At 46.2% G+C, this 15,584-nt stretch overlaps 1 protein-coding gene across 1 annotated transcript in view; it reads right to left on the bottom strand.

Annotated features, from left to right (window-relative positions):
- Positions 1–15,584, bottom strand: part of LOC146798566 (transmembrane protein 272-like) — a 256,427-nt gene that overhangs the window by 128,720 nt on the left and 112,123 nt on the right. The window contains exons 2-3 of the mRNA XM_085627986.1: positions 12,448–12,536; positions 10,969–11,066 (exon numbers count right to left, since the gene is read on the bottom strand). Coding sequence (XP_085484112.1) covers positions 10,969–10,977 — 9 coding nt within the window. The 5' untranslated portion in view covers positions 10,978–11,066; positions 12,448–12,536. The remainder of the gene's footprint in view (positions 1–10,968; positions 11,067–12,447; positions 12,537–15,584) is intronic.

Below are 15,584 nucleotides of genomic sequence, written 5' to 3'. Positions count from 1 at the left end.
TTGAGTTCCAAAGGTTTTTTCGGCTCCGAAGGCATTTTCGGCTCCGAAGAGTTTTTCTGTTTTGAATGTTTGTCCTTGGTGTGTTTCGACACCGAAGGCTTTGGCGTGGAGGCTGTCTTCGGTGCCGACGAAAAAAGGCATGGCACCTCTTTGGTCTTGTGTTTTGGTGCCGAAGGTGACTTTTCGGCACCCGAATGGGGCACGCTCAAGCCCGAGCCAGAATGCTTGTCTTTAGGTTTCATAGCTGGGCCTGAGGGCGGGGCGTCTGAGACATGTTGCAGGTGTCGACTTGAGCTCGGCGGTGAAGGTGTTACTGGAGCCTTAGGTCTGGTTTTTGGGAGAGGGGTTTTGGTACTCACGGATCGCTGCGCCGGGGTGAGTGTCTCTTCTTCGACGTCGGCCTCTGATGTGGAGATGTCTTCTTCATCACCTTGTTGTTCCGGATGGACATTAGGATCTGCTCCGAAGATGTACGGAATCGAGCTGCTTCCGGTAGACTTTTCGTGATGTCGAGCCCGACGGTCACGGATGGTTTTCTTTGACCTGAACGATGCCCAGGCCTCGCAGTTCTTATCTTCATACTCTGGGGAAAGGCAGAGATTACAAACCTCCTGCAAGTCCGTGTGTGGGAACTTAGCACCACACCCGGGGCATTTTTTGAAATGTCTGCTGGCGTGGTCATGGTGGATAGGCCCAACGGCCCGCGTCGAAGATCGTGGAGTTTGTTTTAAAGGTGCGCGTCGAAAGGGAAACACAATCGAGACAATACCGTTGAGTGGAGAGGGATTGCGCATTGAAGGGAGATTCGAAACCGAAATCGACCCGCAGTGCAGCAAATCACACCCGAACCTGATGGCGGAAAAAAACAATCTTGAGATGGAGTCGATGCCCATGCGCACTATCGTCCTAAGTAGGAGTCACCTCGTGACGACCAAGACTTCTTCCAAGACAAAAACAAAGTGCAAACATCCGAGCCCAACACCAGATGGCGATCTATGCACAAGTATACGATGTACAGCTCATATGCCTTGAACATATAATTTGTTATTATTTTTATTAAACAAAGCTTAGCAACACACTTTGCTTGCACTGAGTTTTTCCAATATTCATCATAGAAGTTCAGATGTCTTCATGCATAGCCTCTACGGTTATTCCAGTTTCAAAACAGCATAAATAAGTTCAGCATCAATGTCATTGCAATGCATTGTGAATTCCCCTGGCACAGCCTCACCCATTTTGCCTTCCCCAGCCGTATTGTCTTCAATAACCTCTGTACCCCACACATTGGACCCAGATCTTATCCCACTTCCGTGATATTCTCCGACTTTGATACACCACTTTTTCAGCTGCACAGCACGTCGAGATATACCTTCCTTCCGTAAACCCCTGGGGGTCAGTCCTTATGACCTTGCAATATTTCTTTTCACAACTATATCTGCTACCATCAGCCAGATCCTTAAATATTTCATTCATGGTTTTCCCCTGTCACACACAGTATGTGCTACCTAGCCTCTGGTGGGATGTTCTGGCCTACCAGTTTTGACATAACCTGTGTACCTCTCTCCGGTATTGTTGAATTCTGAGTCAGGTCCATAGTGTGTTGAACAAGGAGCCCACCTCCTGGCAGCCCCTAGCGCAACAATCAGTGTCGCTGAGGGCCATTTGGTGTAGGAGGGCCCTAGAGGTGTGTGATCTATGCAAAATGCGAAGTTGTATAAGGTGAAAATGCCCACTTGCGGCCACCTCCCTGGGACTCTGCACTGCCACTGCCCAATTGTCATCCTCCAGCATACCCAGTTCATCCTCCCACATCTCGCATGGCTCCCAGTGGGTCTGGTATATTGTTCATTATCATTCTGTATGTCAGGGAGGTGGCTTTACCTGACATTACGTCTAGCATTAGCCTATCCTTAGGCAGGGATTATATAGTTGTTTAACACTAGGAGACCAGCTCTCTAATTGAAGTTATGCTAGGCTGGTCACATTTTAAGTACATTTGTAATTGTAGGTTTAGAATGCAGTTGTGGCTAAATTAAAGTACTGTAGGAAAACAGGGTTTTATGCAGATGTCCCACCACTGTTTGCCCCCATTTGGACTACTAGATGTTGTTTTTTTATTCTGACAGTGCGTTGAAGCCTGCTAACCAGGCTCCAGCCCCAGTACTCTCTCCCTAACATGCGTAAATGGCATCCCCGATTGACAAAGGCCATAACCCCCTTGTAATTACCTGGTAAGTGGTACTGTGGTACCCAGGGCATGAGTGATAAAGGGGTATTCAGGGCCTGAAGCACTGGTTGCGCCACTCTGAGTGACCCAGGTAAACAGATGACAGCAGGCCATGTGTGACAGGGTCCCAGCACTGCTTTTAAGTATATGTCAGTCACCCCTAGAGAAGGTCTCTTGTGCCCAGGAGGCAGGATGCAGTATAGTAAGAGCTTAGACATGTAAGTGCAAGCTTATATGTCTCTATAATGGCTTTACCATTAAAGTACACGATAAGTAATAGGTGGTCCATAGGTTAACATGGGACTCGCACCTAGGCATACTTGGGTTGGTAGCTCCCTTATGGTACCACCTAAATATATTGAGTTTGGGGTTAAACAACATGCCTTCTCTCCCCTGACACAAATCTGGTGCCAAAGGAAGGATGGCATGCACCCAGGTGGCTATCTAGTGGTTGCTTACCTGGTTACCCTAGCTGACATGTGCTTTAGCTGGCAAGCCCAGCTTTTCTGCCCCAGCTGCGACCAAGACAGGCTTCTGACCTCCTTTGAGGCAGTGTGAGCACTCCCATGAGTCAGAACAAAGGCTTGGGCAGGAAGAAGGTCACACCTTCCTCCTCCCCAAGTGGGCTAGTGAAGTGCCAGATCAGAGCGGTGAGCTTCAAGGGCTGCACCGCCTCTGATATGCATCTGGGCTGTCCCCCTGAGGAGGACACATCCCTCCCCTTGACCCAGGCAAGCGTGGGCCCTGGCATTGTGGGAAATTAGAAATGCAGGAGGTATACACCTCCAGGAAGGCTGGCCACACCTCCAGGGTAAACAGCCTGATCTGTACACCTTACGTTTAGTTCTGCCATCTTTAGGAGGGCAGAAACAGTGGGCTCTAGGTAGAAACGGTAACTTACACCAAACGGATTTGGTCACCTCAGGGATGGACTAGCTACAGGGACTAGCAGCCCATTGGTTACTAACTTCCACACCCCTAAATCCACTGATTCTAGTGTTTAAAGGACCCTCATCCTTGGCTAAAACTCGACACTCACGAAGTGAGGGACCCTTGTGGAATCCAAAAGCACCTTCAGATTCCCCTGGATTGATGTGACCAGTCCCCTGCAAACTGCAGCTAAAACAATGCTTAGGAACCAAAGAAGCACTGGCCATCCAACCCACCGATGGATCGCCCAAAAGTAAATGGTGTGGTGCATTGTGGGAAGTGTTGTCTGGCCTACATTGAAGTTTCAAGCTACTACCGCACTCCCATGGACCTCCAGACGTTCAAGTTCCCTTTAGTCACTTTTAATGCTACCAAGGCTTGTTGGTCATTAATCCGGTAACCACCCCTTTAATCGACGCTGCATTAAAAGGGCACTTCACAACACTTGTGATTAACGTCAGCAATAACCCTGCTCTTGTGTATTTGCATCCCCTTTCTGCTGTCGTAGTCTCTAGGGTGAAAGCAGCTTGGGAAAGACTCCCATTTGACGACCACTGGCAGCCAGGACAACGACTGCACCCAGACTCCACGGGTCAGGTAAAGTTGAACTGCCTGTTGGGCCCTGGTCCTGGGACCCAAAAGACCTCCACCCTGAGAGGGTACAATGTACCTCAACCCCTAATTGACTGATTGTCATTTGCAGATTTTCCCATTGACTACAATTTTAAAGGTCTGAACTATTCAATGCATTTATTTTCTAATGCTTTGAAAATCCATAACTCCAGTTATATGTGTGGTATTTAGTTTATTTTGGTGTACAAATTTACATAAATATATACTCTATTTTTATAACTTAATTTTGAATTTCCCTCAAACCTTGTCAATTGCTTATGAACCCTTATCTTTGAGGGAATTGTGATATTATTGCATGAGAAGGATATTCACCCATACCACATAATATTCCACTTTCCTACAAATACGTTTTTTTTTTAAGTAAAAATACTGGGCATTGATTTATTAAGCATTGTTGTGCACTTTGTGAAGTTTTTAACATTTACTTACTCCCCTTAATTCATTATTTTGACTTTACTTTTTTAACTGTGCTATTTATATTTAATTCATGTTACAACAAAGTGGTGGTAACTCTGTGTTTGCCAACAGACTTTGGGAATTTATTGTTTCAGTTGCCTGTTTGATAGCCACTACCCTTTTAAAAATGAATGCAGATAAAACGGAGGTGTTAATTCTAGGGAATCCTTCTTAGACCTAGACCTCCGTTTGATAGTCATTGCCTCTTGACCCATTCTCAGCTCCTGCCACTATACCCAAAAAGTAAGGTGTTGATTTCAACGCTGATCTTACCTTCTGCCCGCATGGTGACAAACTTTCTGGCACGTTATTCCATTTTGAAGAACTCAAGGAAAATTCTTCCTTGCCTCTGAGATGACGGGCAAAGTTTGGCATGCCATGTAGCTATTTCATCCTGTTTGTATTGTAGGAATTTGGTTTTGTTTGGCTTACAAAAATATGTTATTTGTCACCTTCAGGTTATGCAAAATGCATCTGCCACATCTAGTACTAATTTACCATCTGTGGCATGGTTGAATCCCTCTGTGTCCTAATTGAGTAAAGGCCATCTGAGGCTGGCTGACCTCTGTGTCAGTCCACCTAATTTAGATGTGCAGACACATATGGCTTTTTTCCCTGCTCCCACCACCTGGAAACAATGGTGATAAGGATCAGTGATAACTGTCTAAGGCTCCCCCTTGCTATGCGAGAAAATTCTAATGGTGAGAGGGACTTATTTTTTCTCAAAAAGAAAATCTGACTCAAATTTTGTTTATAAACATTTTTTTTACATTGATGGACGGTTCTATCATGTTCATGGAGTGCTGCACCAAACATAAAAAGGCATTGACAGGATCTTCAATTTTGGTGGCTCCTGTCAATGTTTTCGAACTGACCACCAGCTTGGCGGTCATTTCTAAATTTGGCAGGTGGAGTAGTCTCAGCATGCAAACCTCAAACTTTGACTAAAAAACACATATTCCTCACATTTTTGTGATGAAAAGTTCTGAACTCTGGGGTGAGCCACAAACGTCCTTTGACCCAGCATTCGCCCAAGTCTTCCAATAAAAATGGTACCTCACTTGTGTGGGTAGGTCTAGTGCCCACATTAGGAAACGGCCCAAAACCCAACATGGACGTATTACATTTTTCCACTCAAAACGGCACCTATTTTTGCAAAGAGGATAGCTGTAGATTTTGGATTTTAGATCAGACTGGACCTAGGGAAACGTATCAAAGCTGTACATTTTTGAGAACTAGGCACCTAGGGGTAATCCTGGGAGGGGTGACTTGTGTGGATTTTTCAAAGAAGCACAGGTTTGCTAGGTTTCCTTAGATGCTGGCTGAGCTACGGTCCAAAATCTAGAACTAACCACTTTGGAAAACAAGCATTGGCATAGCCAATAGGTCTCGCTTTTGGGACCTTATAAGTATTTATTTATGCAGCAAAATATCCATGTTGCAACAACAGTTGCATGGCTTAACACTTATAAGGTCGCAAAGGCGAGACCTAAAAAACAGTAAACAAGTGTAACCAAGCTACAGTGGTAAAAGAAGACTTGACCACAATAACAGATGGAGCCATGTCAGTGTTTAATTGGTGGGGGAAAAAAAGTGCCAGGGCGCTCGTCAGGAGGCCACAGCAGCTTGCTCCGCCCATTGTGTCTGCCAGTGATGCAGATGACAGTACTAACTATCACACTCCAACAAGTGCGACAATTCAGATTATTCCAGGCCCCCAAAGCTATAAGAGTGGATTGGGGGGGGCAGGTGCTAATTGACTACCGGATAACTTAAGAAGGCTTTCTTGTAAACAGTTGTGTAGTCCTAGTCCTATATGTCTGGGAACTACTTGAGCCACTGCATAAAGCCTAATCACCAAAGACTTAAGCCACAGGCTCAGAATTGGTGTAATTTGTGTTCCTAAAGTGCACTTACGGATAAATGCTGCATGCATGTTTTAGGACTAGGTTGCGATTCTGGCATTTCTTGATGGTGTACCCCACAAAAGTATGTGACCATCCGCAAACCTATAAGTATGGCACAGACCTAGAAGTATGTAGGTTTTAGCAGACTCCTTGCAAGTTGTTTCCCACTCTGGAAAGAGAGATTTGCTTTTGCCTAAAACAAAAGTAATTGCATTTCCAGGATGGAAATTGAGCTCAAATGTTTAATGAGCGATTCAGTGGAAGAAGTTACTTTATGGGGAAAAATAATTACTTGTAGAGAAAAAGAAAAGTTACTTGTGTAAAAGCACATTTGTCACATTTGCCCATGGAGATTTTATCACCTGCTGGATAATTTTGGATTGCCCTAGAATTCCTGGAGTACTCTTGCGAACCTGTGTGGTTTGAAAAAACTGGATTATAGCACTGTACACTGTGAACATAAAGGGAACATGATAGTGATACTGAGAATTTTCTTCTTGATGATGATGCCTTTGTTATATTTAGTATAATCTAATTAAGTTTTATAGTCTGATTCATAATATGTTAGCGTAGGTATGTTCAGCTGACAAGTTTCCTTCTGTCCAAGCATGTCAGTGAGCTGTCTAGCGGCAATCCGTGCAATTTTATGATTAGATGTTGGGAGTTCTGAACTCTGATGGTGCTAGAAGATACTTGGAACTGTGATTCCTCATTGAGTCCTCTACATCCTCATCTGAGAACTATGGGTGCTCGGTGTGCTTTATGAACAGAACCCCAAGTCATGATTGGTATTCACAGATGAAATGCTCTTTCCGAACTAAGGGACACTTCAAACCTAATAATCATTTGTACACTAAAGGCATGGGTGTTTATACTAGTACCTGCCTTTTGTAAACTGGTAATGCACATATAGTACAGTAAATATATGTTAAGTATATGTACTGCGTGGTAAACATGATAAAATAAAGGTTAGCTGTTTTTTACCTAACCGCTTTGGAAGAGCACAAAAAAATGTGAACATATCTTTATCATGACAGAATACGGTAATGGAGTTCATATTATGAAAACTTGCATGTTGTTGTAGATTAACTATCTGAAGCTGTCTGCAAAAACCGAGCCATCATTGTCTTCAACAAAGGCACCTGTTCATAAAGTATGCCATGAAACCTACTACAGTACATTTGCAGTAAGAACAACCTTTGCTACAGGGCCTGTGGTGTGGCTGCGTGGCCCTGCGCTGGTAATTGCAACCTGGCCAGCAGGTGTGGGCTCACATATTACAATCATATTACACTCTGTACGTAAGGAGGGTGACGTCTGCATCTGGAGGGCAGAGGGCGGAAAATAAAGGAGTTTGCCCAGGTGGGTCTGCCGCTCGCCATCAAAAACAAGCAATAGCCGCGCGGCCTTGAAAGTGACACGGCCGTGCGAAAGGAAAATTAAGCCGATAGACGCGCGGCCGGGAAAGTGACACGGCCGTGCAAAAGTGAAAAGAAAAAAAAGATGGCGGCTGCGCGCGCACGCTTGCATGAACGCAAGCGCTACGCCACCAGGCAGCACTTTGAAAACCCCGATACTATGCGTCTCGGAGCAACGCATGCGCTGGCTCAGCGAGACCTAAAATGGTTCAGCTTTTCAGTGGAAATATGTGATGCATTCATGTTGTGTTTTGGCCCATTTCCTGTGGCAGGCACCAAGCCTACTCATACAAGTGAGGTGCCATTTTTATTGGAAGACCTGTGGAAGCATAGAATAATAAACATTTGTTATTAGCAATTGGATTTTGTTGCATTTATCCCTTTCAGATTTCAGCCAGTGTATAATAGAGAAGACCTTTACAAAAATCCCCTTTAATTCATACGCTAGTACGTGTACCCACAAATTCAGAGATGTACAAATAACCACTGCTCATAAACTCCACATCTTGTGCCCATTTCAGAAATACATAGGTTTATTTGAAACCCATATTTCACTCTGCCTGTTTCACTATATGAAATGGTCTATATCAGTATTCATTGTAAAACCATTGTATGGTGCAGCTCAGTTGTTGGCTCTGGGTACCTTGGGTTCTTGGAGAAGCTATAAATTCCATACATCCCTGCAACCAGAAAGGTCTAGCGGACATAACGGTATATTGCTTTAGTAAATCAGTCATTGTGACAAAAGGTTACAGAGGAAAATGCAGCCACAAATGGCCATTTTTTCCTACTCATTTTCAATATTTATTTAACAGTTATATTCCTGGGGAAAGTCTTGATGGATCTACACATAGGACCCCTTGCTGAATTTGGACGTTTGTCTACTTACCAAAAATCTATAGCTTTCCTGGCTCACCCATGGCTTTCACAATGATTTCCACCACAAACTGGAAGTAGGTTGAGCACACAAAAAATAGGAAAAATGAGATGACTCTTTGAAAAATGCCCATAACTGTGGCAGAAAATACTTTTTTATTCAGCTCTGTATGTTCCTAAAAGCTGGGAAGATGGTGACTTTAGTACAGCAAACTGTTCGTTGATGTCATATTTCGGGGAGAAAAAACAGACACTTTTACTTGAACACTTTTCCCTATTTTTTTAAACTAAAATGTAAGCTATATTTTGGTTATTTTCTCAGTCCCCTCCAGGGAAATCCACAAACCCTGGGTGCCTTTAGATTCCACAGGGTGTTGTAAAAAAGGACACAAATTTGGCATGGATACCTGAGGGAAAAAAAGTTATGGAGCCCTGAGCTCGAACTACCCCAAGTAGCCAAATAAGGGCTCAGCACTAAAGGGGGGTGGGATAAGGCCCAGAAGCTATAGGGTTAATCTCAGTGTCATGTTGATTCCTTCTACTTGTTCAGTAAAAGTCCCTGTGGACTGCAAGGTGTTTCCTCCTGAGTGTTTCTTTCATTTAGCTGTGGTCAAGTGCCTTCCTGCTGGGTACACTTTAGGACTGTGAGGAGATTATCTGGTAGTAATCATGGCACCAAGAGTTGCGTAGAGATTGTTTGCTCCCCATTGTACTTTCCCGCCCTCGCATACATATCCTATGGCTCCCTGGCAGGATATGTTGTAAGTGTACTTATACAAAGTTTATACTGAATGCTTTCTATTGTTCTTCCTCTCTAGCTCCTCACACCAGAAATCATTTCCTTGCCACTCTGACATTATTGCACATGTGCTGCGAAATATTGTGCAATGTTAACAGAACACTACTGTAGCTCGTGACACCAGGTCAGGTCAGGTCCAGGTCAAACCACTTTATTCGATTATTTAAAATCATAAAAGTATACTATACAATATAAAAACAGTTAAAAAACATAAAAAGGCATTTCCATTATTAAAAACAGTTAATCACTGTCAATAAACTTATGATGACTAGTTTATTCACTCCTGATGGGCTGCCTGTCTATTCCTCCTACTACTAATAGACGCAACGAGAAAACTGGCAACAGCAAACATGATTACAGGGGATTCCATTATTTGTAAAAACAATAATGCAGGTTTAGTCTGTATAAAAGTGTTCTGTAGCTCGTGACACACTTCCTGGTAGCTTTATCTTTTTTATTACCAGTGGTTCATAATCTAAAACACTAACTAGGGGTTGGAACCAGAGAGAAGTGGAAGAGTTCTGGCTTCTATTGAGATGTACAGGAAAGACAGCCGATGTTGACAGTGCCAGCAGAGAGGTCAATGAGTGGATGAGCGTGGAAGCTAACGCGGATTTTCCCAATCGTAGCAGATTTGACGTGTACTGTGCGCTGTCAGAAGCTTGGACAGCACTGTGAGCCATTAAGTGCCTGCACTCTTTACGTGGAGACCTTTCGAAAGCCCCAACTCTAAAACCTAAATCCCCCAGAGCTATTGCATTTGCAATGCATACAGCTCAAAAAAGCATGCTCACTGTTGGTCAGCCTTTCATCCTTCTGAGGTAAGTAAAATGATTTAGAAATAGTAACCCCCGTTGTTTACAGTGCTTATAAATTACAGAAGCGCTACATAAAAACAAGTTGTTATGACTTATTGTCAGGGCTTTAAGTGGGCCGGGTCCTGGCAGTTCTAAAAAGAAGAGGCTGAGACGGGTCCCTATCGGGCTTTCCATTTATGCACTCACCATCAGGGTGCAAACCAAATCTTAAATCTCAAGCAGTGTTACCCTTCCCTGCCTTTAATGTGACTTCAAAACCTGCATTATAATCCTTTCATATTCTCATCGTTTCAAAGCTGAAGCATTTTCAATATGTTATACTGTACCGAAGCCATGGTTGTTGCTTATTTATGTTATGCAGCTAACAACCATTGGCAAAAAGTCAATAGTCCTGGCTTGTTGTAAGTGTAATGTCACTTGCTGTGTTATATATCTGAATGTAATTACAGGAGCAGCAAAATACCAGTCAGGTGGCACACTATGCTAAGCACAGATTTTCAGTTTACATGATTTTAAGTCACGTCCCTAATTACATCGTCCACGCCCCTTTGAGACCGCCCCCCCCCCTGTTTTTTTCAATTCAATTAAAGCCGTGATTATTGCCACTAATTCACCACGAATCCTTCATGGGTTTCGAAGTAGCGTGCTACTCGCTGACAAAGGGCTTCGACGCCTCGTCAGGGGTAGTAAGCGCTATATAAATGCAATTACAATACAATTATTATCCTCATCGTAAAAGAAGAGACGCGGTTAAGAAAATACTCTTTTGATGTGTGGTAACTTGGAACGAGCCACTGTGACCCAAGACCACCAACTTCCTCGCGAAGTCTCTGAGCGCCCTGAAGTTGGTAGCCGTGAGAGCAAGCACACAGAGGCCACTTACAGGAGCGTAGGGCTCTCTTACCTCTGCCATGTTGTGCACGGTCTGGCCAATGGCTGCAGCGAGGGACTTCCAGCTTCAATGTGCCTGCAAACAGCCTTCTCTTTCTTCCGGGACACGCTCTAGGGAAACACGGAATTCGTTACTACCACCGGAAAAAAAGCGAGGCTGCGAGCATTGGCTTCGTTAATAATGACACACCACTTCCGTCGCCAACCCCCCCCCCCCCCCCTTCCCCCCTCGAGAATAGAGGGAAGAGCCTGCAAGGGCCTGTCAGAAACTTCACACCCTGCACTGCGTTCGTTTCTGAGGCGCACCCTCCGTGGTGCTTCTCTGTGAAAAGTATGCATTTCTGGGAATAGTTTATTCATTACAAAATATGTGCTTGTGATCCTAGAGGAAGCCGAAAAGCACCTTGAAATTGACAACACCCCTAAGACTGCCAGGGCACATCACAAACTTTCAGTCAGGGCCAATTGGAGCCCTATGGTGCTTAGCTCACCGCCGGAGCCTACACGAACCCCTGGCGACTATCACAGCTGCCTCGGAGTACTGCGGGCTGACCGACACAGTCCCCGCAGGGGACCCTCATAAGAGGACGGCCCCTTTAGTGCCACAAGATGGCACACTGGGCAGCCTAGTCTTTTGTCCAGAGACCCCTGCCGGGGTCCCGCATGTCACTTCCGGCCGATGGGGGGCAGGGAGAGGTATATAGTCCTCCCCCGCCCCCCTGGTGGCCTCTTTGTCCCCTCGCCCTGACGCCGACTCCCTCCCTTCCGCTTCCCAGCGATCGGGGTGAGGGGAGAAAGGAGGTTCTAATCTTTTTATTTGTGTTGCAGGCGGAGTTACATGGCGATCCAGAGGCGGAAAGGTACTCAGGGGTACCCTCTTCAGGAGCACAAAGGGTGCTGAGGCCGAATATCCCCAGGAAGTCTGTGCGGTGGACCCTGGGGTGCGACGGCGCCCCATCTGTCCTACGGGCGGTTGGAAACCTGTACAACCGGGGGTCGCTTGAACGCTCCGCCCCTCGTGGGGGGGGGGGCGTGAGTTATATGGTGGACCAATGTTTCACCGGAAGTGGGAGGGGCTATCCCCTCACCACAACCGCTAAGCACCGATTGGCTAAGACCACGATGCAAGTTGGCCCATCAGGTGGTAAGCCGCGAGGGGCGGCTTGCCTTTGGATCGCCTGTAAGATAACCCACCATGTTGGCATATTTGGTATGCTAATAAACCTGCAGCAATTTTCTCCACCAAAAAGTTGTCTTGTCTGCTTATTTATGCTACCTGTATGTTGCTGCGGGAGGGCTGGTGAGTGTGGCCGATATTGGCACTAAGTAAGTGCAACCAAATACAACTCATCTGAGCTCCTCACAAACCACCAGAGCCCGGCAAAGAGCAATCAAAACTCATTAGGACACACCAGAGTCCACCAGAGCCCAACTCAGAAGTTATCAGCGCCTGCAAAGTGGGATTGAAATAAGAGATACTGGCTTTCCTTACCTCCTGGTCAGGTCAGTAGGCGCTAGGACTTCTATCTTGCGGCATCTTTATTTGATTCATCGTCATCTGCTTCTCCAGGGTCGGAAAAACTGGAATAAAATGCAGATTATTTGTAGCAATATTTGCAGTTGGAAACTAACCGAGGAGAAGGCCTGTCGAGGGCCGTATAAGTTCGACAGCACCAATGACAGTTCTTTCAGCAGCAAAACAGTTAACCCAGTACTGGCACAACAAACGCACCTCATTCCAAACCAATGGCAAACCTCCTGTGAGAGGCTGGCTCAGTATGTGATGTACACTTATGTAAGTCGACACCTTGCACTGATCAAGGCAACCCTCATGGTGATTTTAGAAGTCCTAGACAACCTTAAAAAGCTCTCTAAGTGGTATCTGTGGAGAGCAGCCTTCAGGCTTAGTCCAGAAGGAGTGTAAAGCAGCTTGTTTTACCACAACACAATCTTATAGTTGTAGATTAAGTGAAAAAGTCCCACACAGTGTATTTAGAAAAATGTGTATTCATTATAAGACACTCACTAACACATACAGATATCTCCTAGCCGGAGATATACACAATGCACACAATACTTTTCAATAGAAACAGGTAAGTAGAACAGAATACACAGTGGTCCCCAGGGGGAGACCAAACCATCTACTAAAATAGTGGTATGCGAACCACGACTCGAGTCAAGACAATAGTCAGAGGATGTAGAAGTACCGGGGACCCCAGGAGCCACCCAAGGTGAGTATCTAGGATCCCCAAGGAGGTCGTGTGCAGTATAGGAAAACGACCCCGTACTCCGTACAAGTCAATGTAAAAAGTTCCTTATGCAATCTTAAAGAAAGTGGACCCTTCCCAGTGGACCTTGAAGAAACCCTGTGGATGACAAGAGGTTGGACAGCCACCCCACCCGTGGATACCTTAGGAACAAGGATACCTGCACCAGGGAAGCCAGGTGCATAGGTGTGAAGTGGCGTCGGAAACCGTCGTCAAACTCAATGGGAGACTTCAGAAAGATGCCGCTGCTGGAGAAGGTGAAAGTGTCCGGTGGAGCCCAAAGGTGGATTCAAGATGTTAAGACCCTGCAAGCAGAGGGGACAGAGTCTATGTCACTCAAGAGTGACCAGGAGGCACGGAAGACGAATGCCCACCGATGTCGGGCGTTGCAGGAGAGCTGACAGTGACCTTGAAACTGTAGCTGTGTGGACCAGACAATGCAGTGGAAGACCAGGAGCTGTACATGAGCTGTCCCACGTCAGATGTCGAGAGTTGAGGGATCGGAGTCCAGCAGGAGCGCCAACAAGCCTTGGCAATGGCAACCAACAAAGCAGTAGAAGAAGGTGCATAGTTGGGACCAGCAGGGTCCAGGAGACTCACCATGTGGCAGTGGAGTCAGGGCAGGCCCGAGCAATCAGGGGAACCCAAAATAATTCAAATGTGACCCTTGGCAGGACCCACAGGCCGTAGGCATTGGAGTCACAAGAGGACCTCAAGCCGCTACCAAAGAAGCAGGCCCACGGTGCAAGTAATGCGGTGTGGTCCAGGATTCTGGTCACTGGAGATGCTTGAGGTTGGGGCTACTTGGAGCCCGAAGATCTTAGTGGAAGGAAGCCAACAAGCCTTTGCAACTGCAAGTCAACGCTTTGCACAGGGGTCTGTTTCCTGACGCTCCAACGAGGGATACTGGCCTCAAACTTAGTGAAAGAGCAGGGCAGGCCTCGAGGGATGTGGAGAACCACCACCTGTGTTGCTGAGCCTTTCGGAGTCCATGGGAGCCCAGGACAAACTTTCCGGTCAGCTTAATTGCGGTGCCTGCAGATGCAGAGAAGTGACTCACTTCAAGGGAGATTCCTTCAGGTGTCTAGGATGTCCACAGGCCATGGACGGGTTGCTGTATAGAGCACAGGCATGAACGGTGCAGCAGACAAGCAGGGTGAAGAGATCAGGAGCAGCAGGAGTCTTCTCGGTTGCAGCCTTCATGCTCAGAGCGAAGTCCATTGAAGTCCAGAGTGCTCAGACGGTCAACGTTGAAGTGGTGTCTGAATTGTATCATGTTCTACAACGAATCTAGGGACCCACCCACAGGTAAGCCCTTAAGTACCCTAAGGAAAGGGTTGGGACGATACAGGGGTCCCTCCCTAAATGGGCTAGACAAAGGGGAGGATACTCCCCTGTCCCTTTCCAGTTTTGCGCCAAAGCGGGAGCCAACAGCTCCCTGAACTGGTTTGAGCTGGATTATGTACGGAGGGCACCAAATGTGCCCTGCCTACAGACTATGTGGCGCTGACAAGCGCTCCCACCCTGCCCCAATACAGTAAACCCTGTCTGGGAGGTGGTCACACCTCCCTGTGACAGAATGCCTATTGTTTTGCCTTCCCCTGCTCGAGCCTGGTTCAGCAGCAGGAGGGCAGGATCATGTCTCAGTTCGGCAGCAGCCATGTTGTGCTGTCCGGGTCTAGAAGACTGGTACCGGGAGCACTAGGGCCTAACGAAGGGCCTTTACAGTGCTTGAAATCATACCCCCCACACCATTTACGGTGTGGGGTATGATTCCAACATGTTTGATACCAAACACGACAAGGTACATTACAGCCAGTTTCGAGATGGTCATCGCGTAATGATGCAGCGCCCCTCTATATGTTATATAGCTGTCTCACTTACAACCCGGAAGAATGGACTCCGTAGGCTGTAGGGGTGTCCTTCTCATGCAGGGGCACCCTCAAACTTAGAACCAAGCACCCTGCCTTCAGGATTGAAAAGGCCTGCTGTAGGGGTGACTTATAGGTTTTAAGTGCAGTGACCTTTGATATAGGGAAACCTATATCTTTCATAAGTGGTGCTAGCACCAGCTTACACAGGCTGCAATGGGAGGCCTGTAGAGATATGAATGGTCTCCCATAGGTGGCACAATACATGCTTCAGCCTATGGGGGACCTCTGGGGTACCTATGCATTGGGTACCTGAGTACCAAATACAAGGGACTGATAAGGGTACCCCAGTATCCAATCTGGTATGTAACCAAGTATTTGCCATAACAGTTTAGGGGAGAAAGCAGAGAGACTGGGGCCCTGATTAGCAGGATCCCAGTCAGACTACTCAGAAGAAGTATTACATCAAGCAAAAAGTGGGGTCAACCATA

Source organism: Triturus cristatus, chromosome 9 (genome assembly GCF_964204655.1).
Source record: "Triturus cristatus chromosome 9, aTriCri1.1, whole genome shotgun sequence".
NCBI lineage: Eukaryota > Metazoa > Chordata > Amphibia > Caudata > Salamandridae > Triturus > Triturus cristatus.
The sequence above is the reverse complement of the archived record's forward strand: the minus strand, read 5'-3'. Positions and strand labels throughout refer to the sequence as shown.